At 36.0% G+C, this 11,120-nt stretch overlaps 1 protein-coding gene across 2 annotated transcripts in view; it reads right to left on the bottom strand.

Moving 5' to 3' along the window:
* Positions 1–232: 232 nt before the first annotated feature.
* TSC22D4 (TSC22 domain family member 4) overlaps positions 233–11,120 on the bottom strand; it is a 71,108-nt gene continuing 60,220 nt past the window's right edge. For both annotated transcript variants that reach the window (XM_053718362.1, XM_053718363.1), the window contains 2 exons: positions 9,656–9,707; positions 233–5,807 (listed from right to left, as the gene is read on the bottom strand). In XM_053718362.1, coding sequence (XP_053574337.1) covers positions 5,619–5,807; positions 9,656–9,707 — 241 coding nt within the window. In that variant the 3' untranslated portion in view covers positions 233–5,618. The remainder of the gene's footprint in view (positions 5,808–9,655; positions 9,708–11,120) is intronic.

The raw sequence follows: 11,120 nt of genomic DNA, 5'->3' as shown, positions 1-11,120 counted from the left end.
AGACTGTCCCTTTAAATGTGCTTAAAATACCTACCACCTCTACTAAAAGTCTATTCTATGCTTTATTGCTAATCCTGTCATGAAACACGGCTGTCATTCAACCAGTTTTTTTAAACATTTTGCAGTGAAATTTTTCATTGAATTACAAATGCCTTTACCATACACAAACAAGCAAATAAAAACATACAGCAGAGTGTATTTACACAAAAATCAATACATGAAACAAGTAAAATTGGTATAAAAATATTTATTTATCAGTAGAGTTATCATTTTTGCTGCAATTAATTATCATCATACATTTTCTGACGCATATGTACATTCAGCTTAATCAAAAATACACATCCTGAAATAGCCATCACATATACAAAAGCATATGAGGAAATGTTAAAAATACTTTTCATGGCTCAAAAATATTTCCCTTTTTAAAAATAAACTAATTAAAAATGTAGTTTTTATATTAATATGTAAGAAATTCCCTTTTGATACTCAATATGATATCAGTTTTAGTTCTCTTAATATTAAATTATATATCAATTTTACTAAAATAAAATAAATTATAATTTACTATCAGTTTCCATTAATTTATCCTTAGGAGAAATGACTTTTTACTGTGAATCTATTAAAGTGGTACTGTCATGAAGAAATGTACTGGCTTTATCACAAAATGCAGTTCATGACTACATATGAGTAAGATGCATTTTAAGAAAATCAGATTTCCGTTTTGTGTTAAAGGGATGTTATACTGTAAAATGTTCTCCTCTTTAATGTTTTTAATGATCCATTTTTTACTACTGGTGTGTATTAAATTGCTTACAGATAGCTGCTTTGCTTTAATTTTGTCATTTGAAATAGCTTTTGTCCATTGAAACCACCACCGATACTGAAAATTTCAATACTGTAGTATTGACTATAGAAAACCTATTTAATCAAGACATCAGGCGAAATTGACATCCCAGTGTGTGTGTGTGTGGGGGGGGGGGGTAGTCCTGAAGCTGCTTTGAATACAACAAATGAGGAGTTAAAGGGAGACAAAACCCAATCCTGATTCAGATAGAGCATACAATTTTAAACAACATTCCAATTTACTTCTATTATTTAATTTACTTTATTCTTCAGGTATTCTTTGTTGAAGAAACAGCAATGCACATGGGTGAGTCAATCACACGAGGCATCTATGTGCAGCCACCAGTCATCAGCTACTGAGCCTATTTAGATATGCTTTTCAACACAGGATATCAAGATAATGAAGCAAATTAGATAATAAAAGTAAATTGGAAAGTTGTTTAAAATTGCATGCTGTTTCTAAATCATGAAAGAAAAAAATGTGGGTTTCATGTCCCTTTAAAATACCTTTCCATAGTAGTAGGCAGAAATTGTCAGGATTCGCAGTAAGACAAACCAGTTCAGGGCTAGGCTATCCCTGCACTTGCAAGCAAAGATCTAAACACTATACTAAGATGATCTGAAAGCAGATGTAGGTGCAACAGACTCTATACTAATCTATAAGTATAATGTATTGTAAATAACTATAATGTTTAGCTGCATTGGAGATACTGTGCATTGATCTTTATGACCAACCTAAAACAATGTCAGCTTTTTGCCTTGATACTGTTTATAGTAAGTACTCTTTAATCACAATTTACCTACCTGATGTGTGTATCAGTTTTAAGAGCTCATTTCATCTGTGTACAGCACGAGAAAGAAATCTTCCTAAAGCTGACATTGCTATCTGATACTGTATAGCCATTCCTATGTTTTCAGAAAGCAACATTTGCTACATAAGGTCGTCTTAGGTGAAGTATATGGGCTTCATTTATTAAAGGGACACTGAATCCAATTTTTTTTTGTGTGATTCAGATAGAGCATCCAATTTTGAGCAACTTTCTAATTTACTCCTATTAGCAAATGTTCTTCATTCTCTTGGTATCTTTATTTGAAAAACAAGAATGTAAATTAAGATGCCGGCCCATTTTTGGTGAACAAACTGGGTTGTTCTTGCTAATTGGTGGATAGAGTCATCCACCAATTAACAAGTGCTGTCCAAGGTTCTGGACCTTCTTTTTCAAATAAAGATAGCAAGAGAATGAAGAAAAAATGATAAAAGGAGTAAATTAGAAAGTTGCTTAAAATTGCACGCTCTATCTGAATCACGAAAGAAAAAATTGGGGTTCAGTATCCCTTTAAGCAGCCACCTTTTAGGTGGGTGATGAAAATCGATCCGATCGGGAAGATTGACAACCCTGGCTAGCGGCCAATTGGCCACCAGTGAGCAGGGGGCGGCATTGCACAAGCATTTAACTAGAAATGCTTGTGCAATGTTAAATGCCAACAGCGTATGCTGTCTGCGTTTAGCTAGTTGGAGCGGACATGATTCGCTATTAATAAATCTAACCCTTAGTGTCATAAAAAATGTATACTGGGTCAGTATTCTAAAAAAGGAAACAATTACATTGCTATAATTTTTTTATATTATTATCACATGTTGAGGACAATTGACAGGTTTTGTGCCATTGTATAATGCATTAGAACTTTGCTTATCAAACTAAACACCGGAGGAAACTCTCCCTACAATGGATCTGCACCCCCCCCCCCTACATAAGGTCAGATACCAAACACTTTTATGTTAGATTTTAGAACACTGCAACATACAGAATTTACAATACTAGGTCCTTCTGTGAGTGTCTAATGAATATAGGTCATTGTAGATAATCTACCATCAAATGTTTCCTTATATAACAGTAAATATCATTACTAAACGTTCAAGTATTATTTTAGCCTAGGTCAATACCCCTTGGGAATAAATTACATGCATGGCCACCCTTCATCCCACAATTAAAACTGTGAAACACCTGGAGCCTCATTATCAAGTTTAACGATCATTCGCAAACAAATCTAACGAGAGTAGAACATGCTAGAAATATATGGATTTTGTACCTTATAATCCTATTATCTGTATTATATTAGAAGAAATGAGTAACACTGAAGCTAGAGACAGATTTAACTGTATTATCTAGAATTTTGCCAAATTATACTAGCTCTGTTTTTTACACTGGAGATCATGAGGTGAAAATGGCTAATTACATATTGCTCTGTGTGTATCTAGGTTGTGGCTGGTGATGCTATTTAAAGCAGTGAAGGCCAACGTCCTAACAAACAGATCAATATTACAGAAGCCTTAAAGGGACATGAAATCCAACATGTTTCTTTCATGATTTAGATGGAGTACAGAATTTTAAATCAACTTTCCAATTTATTTCTATTATCAAATGTGCTTCATTCTCTTGGTATCCTTTGTTGAAAAAAAGCAGCAATACACTATTGGGAGCTAGCTGACCACATTGGGTGAGCTAATGACAAGAGGCAAATATGTGCACTCAGCATCTAACTACCAGTAGTGCATTGCTGCTTCTGAGCCTACCTATGTATTCTTTTCAACAAACAATACCAAGAGAACAAAGCAAATTAGATAATAATATATATATAATATATATATGTAAATAGTAAAAAAAAAAATCTAATTGTACATTGTATCTGAATCATGAAAGAAAAAAGATGGGTTTCATGTCCCTTTAAGGGCCGCATATACATTTATGGCTATTGAACACCCAAATAAAAATATATTTCTATAAATAGCCAGTGGTTCATTGCCTGATTTATGTAAATTTGCAGGGAACCCTTTATCTGCTTTTCTCAACTCCAGTGGACTCTTTTGAGTTGTGGCCACCATATTTACCCAAAAAGCCCCAAAAACACACATTGTTAGCTTTGTGTTTTTCTGAGGGCCACAGAAACTAATGCAGAAGGCCGTCCCTGATTTAGAAGATAACTTATAAGGCACTGGTTTTCAAACCTGTACTCAGGCCTCCCCAACAGGTCAGGTTTTCCGAATTACATTGGAGAGCAGGTAAAATAACCATGTTGTTTACTAATCAGCTGATTATTTCACCTGTGCTCTAGCTCAGATAACCTTTAAAATGTGGCCTGAGGACAGGTTTGAAAACCAGTGACAAAGGGTAAATTACAGCGCTTTAAAATGCTCTGTACATCAACATTTTGTTTGTTGTGCCACTAAAAGGCAGTCTAAATAAGCTTACATTGCGTAATTCCTCATAACCCATCACCTAGACTTGTAACACATTTCCATGGCAGAAAACCTTCATTTCACATTAGAACATTTTATTTAACAAAGGCAGTTATTATTATTTGTAAAAGTGCAGAAAAAAAAGCTCAAGTCACGCATGGATTTTTCCAACCAAATCCAAATTTCTGTACCATAAAAAAATAAAAAAAATAAAAATGTATGCACATCCCACCGTCATATGATCAATATATGTAAATAAAAATGCATCCATTATACTTGTTAAGCAGCATATTAAAATTAAGATCATTCAGGAATGCTTTGGTGCTCCAAGAAAAGAGAACAATACATCTATCCATGGAAGACCATTGCCCTTAAAGGGCCATAATACCCAAATGTTTAAACACTTGAAAGTGATGCAGCATAGCTGTAAAAAGCTGACTAGAAAATATCTCCTGAACATCTCTATGTAAAAAAGAAAGATATTTTACCTCAAAAGTTCCTCAGTAGCCACCTCCCATTGTAAAGGATTTCTAAGCAGCATTTTAGTGTGTCTGTCCTGGGACAGCTGAAAGGATGAGCCTCGTGAACTCTCATATTATTTCACCAATCAGGTAAAGGAAGCTTACTATGAAATCTCATGAGAGTTAAGTCAAATCTCATGAGATCACAGTAAGAGTTCATGACCTCAGCACTACTGATGCTGATTGGCTGCTGTTCATTTCTTCATTTTTTTTTATTTTTACCTGCAGCTGGGAGCAGCTGAGTATAACTTTTTACACAGAACTTACTCTGCTGAGCTGAGGAGATTGTGAGGTAAAATATCTTCCTTTTTTACATAGAGATGCTCAGGTGATATTTTCCTGTCAGCTTTTTACAGTTATACTGCATCAGTTTCAAGTGATTTAGCATATGAGTATTATGTCCCTTTAACCTTTTTATTTTCATCTGCACCAAACAGCAAGGCAACTCCCCAGTCGCATCAGATGATGTTATAACAAACTAATATTCTTAGTAAACACAGCTATGTTCAGTTTGCTGTTAAATAGTCACTCCAATGGTCAGCCTCTGATTAACCAAAATTCTTAGCTTATAGGAAAGGCCAACCAAATTTGTAGACCAGTTACTTGATGACAATTCATTTATTTAGTGTGCAAAGTATTATTCCCTCGTCCCTTTAATATAAAAGAATTGCGTCAGAGGTAAACCTGGAGGTGTCATTGCTCTCCTACAGTATTTTTTCTCTGGGTTTTCACAACATATTTTTCACAACGCTTTTAGAAAAAAATGTTTTGGAGAATGAATATGAAGCATTATGTTCTATTCACTTTCTGGTCTCTTCCACAATTTCCTCCAACACTGTAACGGAAATATTGCAAATATTTATTTTGTTAATTCTTGTACCGTTTTTTTCACCTGCACAAAAAAGTAAGGCACACAATGCAGATAATGCTGAAGACGATCACATTCATGGTAAGAACAAATGAGAGTGTTAGTGATTCCAGGGGTCCAGTATTTTCTCTTTGCACTTTTGGGCACATTAGAGACCTTTTCTGGATGCTTGAATACGAGACTGTACCTCAGACAGTTGTTGCGACGTAGCAAGAGACCTCAGGAGACTGTTTTCATGTTCCAATAAGCTGTTTCTTTCTGAGAGGTCTTTTATCTGCTCTTTTAAAACCTCAACTTCTTCACGGACAGCAAACAAGAGATGAGTTTTTACAAGGTCCTGAGGCATTAATAACAGGAATGAAAAAAAGCAGAAAAATGGAGGAGAATGGTTAATAAATGAAAATGTATATTTACAATAAATCAATTTCTTCACATTCTAGGGGATGCCGTTTTTGGAAATTTCGACCATGTATTATTTTTTGGATTTAACAAAAACTGTTGGGTGCCCTAGGAATCTTCTCAACCAATATATACAGTACCTTTCCATCCGGCTTTGGTTCACATATAACAAAGCTAAGGCCTATTTGTAAAGAGAATAGGAGACAGAGGCCCCAAGTTATCAAGGTCTGTCGGACCTGATCCGACAGTGCGGATCAGGTCCGACAGACCTCGCTGAATACGGCGAGCAATACGCTCGCCGTATTCAGCATTGCACCAGCAGCTCACAAGAGCTGCTGGTGCAACGCCGCCCCCTGCAGACTCGCCCCAGCAGGGGGGTGTCAATCAACCCGATCGTACTCGATCGGGTTGATTTCCGGCGATATCTGTTCGCCTGCTCAGAGCAGGCGGACAGGTTATGGAGCAGCGGTCTTTGTGACTGCTGCTTCATAACTGCTGTTTCTGGCGAGTCTGAAGACTCGCCAGAAACAGGGGCCATCAAGCTCCATTCGGAGCTTGTTAAATAGAGGCCAGAGAGTCCACAGGAATCAAACATCAAACACAGAACCAGACCAAAACAAAATAATGAACCTGGTGTTATCAAGAGTTTACTAAATATAATTGTTTCCATATTACTATTAACGTTCAAGCAAAAAAATGGAAGGTTTTAAAGCGCCAACACAAGTGAACTTTACAAATCAGCACAATACAAATTATACCATATTCATAACAGTTATATGTGTTCAGCAACTGGATCATTGAAGGCCTAAATACTACATTTAAGATCTGAGATATTCTTCCTCCTCAAGATGGCTCCTATTGTCTAGGTTGTCCACAATGTTTTACTGGACTACCTAACACAATTTAAGCTACACATTATGCTAGGCTAGCAGTACAGATCAGTATAGTGGCAGACGATGACAACCTATTTCTATTAACCAAGTAGATTTTTTGCCAGTCATTATCCATGACGTCCTTCACAGATGCTAATTTAAAGGCTGGAGGCAGTTTAAGCATTCAGGGTTGCGCAGTGAACAGAACAGTGTAAAGAGAGCTGTGAATGCTGCTGGGGTCCAAGGCTGTGCCACTGAAAGGAGCTTAGCGCTGCTGATGGAACGGGGTGTGCTGTGGGCATATATGGTGCACTAAGTTTAACATACAGGATTTGCAGACTTCTTCTATTAAAATTGCCAACTGTGTTACCTGCACTAAAAGTAGCACTATTTGTAACCCTGATGTTGGAAGTGACTCTGCAGTTGTTTTGGCACCATGAACTATGGGGAAATGTCAAAAGCCAGTCAGTGCTTGGTTTTTCTTATGGAAGTCCTGGTATATTTGTCTCTGATCTGCTTTCCTGGTTTTGACCACTGCTTACATCCTGGATTATGCACCAAACGTTATCCTTGCCTGTACCCTTAACTGCTGACTTCTGGAACAGAACTTTTGACTATTCTTTTGTCTGCTCCTTCTAATGTGACGTTTAGTTTCTGACAGATACTACATTAACAACACTAACACATTGTTTTGTCTTGAGCTGTGTCAGTCTCTACTGGTAAATGACACAAACACACACACTGAGGGCTAGATTACAAGTGGGGCCCTATGTAGCAGTATCACTCAAGCACTAACACTGCCAGAAGTGGTCTTTGCACGCTCAGGTTAGCGCTCGTATTACAAGTTGAAAGTAAAATTTTTGCACATAAGCGAAACCCAGCACGCGTTAACTAAAAGACTTTGGATACTGCGCAAGCTTTAACTTCAATGGTGCAGGCTTTAATAATTATTTCTGTTCTTAAAAATTCTAAAAAATCATTTGAATATATAGATATATTTTACAGTAAATATAATTATTATATTTAATATTTACATAACGCGCCTTAATTCTTCCATAATTCTTCATGTGCGCTAACCCGACACCATGTTAGACATACACCGCAAAACCGAAAGCGCGTTACACATAGTTTACATTCCAATGCTCTTCACATAGAAAAAAAATGTTCTTTTTATTTTTAAATATATATTTATTTATATATATATATATATATATAAATATAAAATGGTTTTATTGTAAAAATATATACATATATAACGATACCTATATATCTATATGAATATATACAGAATATATGGATATATACAGATATAAATAGGAATATTCATTTAAAAATAACATTTTCTACTATGTGCTTTTCACAGAACAGACATTTTTGAAGTATATCTTATATTTTCCAAGAACATTGGAAAATAAAATATTTATAGTAAATACACAGCAAAACTCATTATTATATAATTAAATATTATTCTTGAATAAAAATGATTTTTTTAGGTTTCAAAGTATTTGAGTGGAAAAGGCGCCAAAGATTAAGAGAAAATGGGGAACAAATTCTTGGATAGGGCCTTTCCGAAAGCCGTTGTTGATAAAGAAATTGCAGTAGTAATATTGATAGGGCTTCCTTGCTTGTCAGAAACAAGGACAAAAAGGAGAGAAATAAAGAAGATAGATTGGACCTTGTTTCTAAATACAGTAAAAATAGTAGAGAGATTAAAAACATGGTTTACAGACATTGGCATATCCTGAAAGATTGTAATCCGAATATTAGTAGTTTTCAACATATCCCTATGATGGCCTACAAAAGAAATCGTAACCTTAAAGATATGCTTGTGCACACGGACATAGGTACTAATAAAAAGTCTACCCACAGTTATATAACAGAGAAAAACCTGGGTTGTTACCCTTGTCTGGGCTGTAATAGCTGCAATTCAATTATTAAGGGGGCCACGTTTGCCCATCCCAGATCTGGTAACATTTATAGGATAAGGGATCATTTTACTTGTAAATCCACCTTTATAATTAATTTAATCAAATGCCCATGTTCTAAAATTTACAGTGGGGAAACCACCAGAAAGGCGGGTGATCGAATAAGGGAACATAAGTCTAATATTAGGAGTAGGGATAAGGATGCCCCAGTGTCATCCCATTTTCTTGAAGCTAAACATTCCATCAGCCAATTAAGGTGGCAAGTTTTAGATCAGATTAAAATGCCCAGGAGGGGGGGGAATAGGGAATTATTATTAAAGAGAAGGGAGTTATATTGGATTTTTATATTGAATGCCCTTAGACCACAGGGCATGAACAAGGAATATGATATGTCTGTTTACATTTAACATCTGTATATGTGATTGGCTTTTAAGAGATAAAAGTGTATGTTATAGTCACTAGGTACCACTAGATGGTGCAATATGCATAGTAAATGTAGGTTTGTGCACAGGTAAAGTGCTGAAGGTAATTAAGGTAATTAAGAAACGTGTTGTGTTCAGTTTAAAGCAAATGTTATAGCATGAATAAGGGTGTATAGCCCGAAACGTTGCTGTTTTTGGACTTCCACCTTGTAATAAAGTGAGTTATACTTTTATGTGCTGTGGGACTTTGTGTTCTTTTTTGCAGTAATTGAGGCCTGCAGTGGGTCTCTTGTCTTGCACTTGCACTTGCACATCACTAAAAGACTGATTGCCAATTCACATTTTTGGGTTTTGTGCAGCACTGTGTGTGATGTCAGAAAAGAAGCAGCAGAGGGAGCTGCAGAGCAGGAATACTTTGCATGAAATCAGTTCTGAAATAGCAAAATGGACAGCAAGGTAGCATGTGGGATGAAACTACAGCGATATATACATATAAATATATATATATATTATTATTTTTTTGTAGAATGCAGAAAACAATTTAAGTATGGCAGAAGAGATACTCACCATAGCTTGTTCAATTTTGTTGTCAATAGCCACCATACTATTACTGGAACCACTAAAGAGGGAAAGATAGATGATTACTTAAACAGAAGTAGGATAGAACTTGAAACACAGTGGGCCATTGTGTAGGTTAGCGTTAAAGGGACAGTATACACCAATTGCAAGTGGGACATAAGACACTCCCCCTTCTTTTGCATATGAAAATACTCTACACAAATAGGAGCAAGCTGGAGTAGGTATACGTCGGTATTCTCCTAAAACTTTGGGGCTTGGTTAGGAGTCTGAAAATCAGAGCAATGTTATTTAAAAATAAGCAAAACTATACTATTTTTTTTTAAAAAAAGCCTGTATGGGCTATATAATAGATCATCTACAAAACATTTATGCAAAGAAATATTGAGTGTATAATGTCCCTTTAAGCAAAGGGTGAGCTACATTGTTCAGGCAGAAGTAAATAACAACAAGGTTTAAACAAACAATTCAATGACCTCTAGTGGCAAACAGACTACAGGGACATGGCAGTGGTGTTTAAGATGTACTGATGTGCACTGCATTAGATCTATTGTATGTTATTAATAACTTTCAACAGGCCTTGACCTCCCTTCCAGTAAGCTGCATGCAAGCAAATTTGTCTCCCGCTTATGCTCTAAGTGCCCATAAGATCATGACATTTACTGAACCTTCATTAGTTGCTCTTCAGACTTTTGACCTCTTTACTTTACTTATATAGGCGTAACTAGATCTCACTGGGCCCCAGGGCAAAGATTGTGTCAGTGACCCCTATTTCAACATTACCCTTTCTGGCTGTTTACAATCATCAGAACCTATTCAGCAGCCAGACGTATTAGAAAACCTGCCAACGTAACGTAAAGAAAAATCCATATACTTTCCTTAAACTGAACCCTTTTCTCAGGAGAGCACATTGAGGTCCCAGGCATAATGCAGGTAGAGCCCTAGCCCCTCTGTAGAGGCGTCAGAACCGACTGCAGGGCCAGATAGGCCTCCTAGAGGTGCTGCCTGGTCTTAATTGATACCTCTGAAACCCCATATAGTTATACCCAAGACTCTACACATTGGATGGTACTTCTATAAGTCTGCTTCTTTTCCAGGGGCTTTGCTTATGTCTTCCCATCACATTTATTTGTATTATGACGAACTTACATTTTTATGGTATTTTATAAAACACCTACTTTGATTTACCTTTGATTTATCCTTCAAATTATTGTACTTTATATAGTGTTTGATATGTATCATTTTTATAATAGGGGTTATTTAATAAAGTGAGCTTTCTTATAGTCGTGACAATTTTTGTTATTTATTTTTTTAAATGTAAGACGGGTAAACGTCCTTACTTTTGTTCCCTATTATGTGCCAGATTACAAGGGGTGCGCTAAAAAAGGAAATTTATGCTTACCTGATAAATTGATTTCTTCTAAGATACGACAAGTCCACGGATTCATCCTTTCCT

The sequence above is a fragment of the Bombina bombina genome, chromosome 6 (assembly GCF_027579735.1).
Source record: "Bombina bombina isolate aBomBom1 chromosome 6, aBomBom1.pri, whole genome shotgun sequence".
In the NCBI taxonomy this organism is placed as follows: Eukaryota; Metazoa; Chordata; class Amphibia; order Anura; family Bombinatoridae; genus Bombina; species Bombina bombina.
The sequence above is the reverse complement of the archived record's forward strand: the minus strand, read 5'-3'. Positions and strand labels throughout refer to the sequence as shown.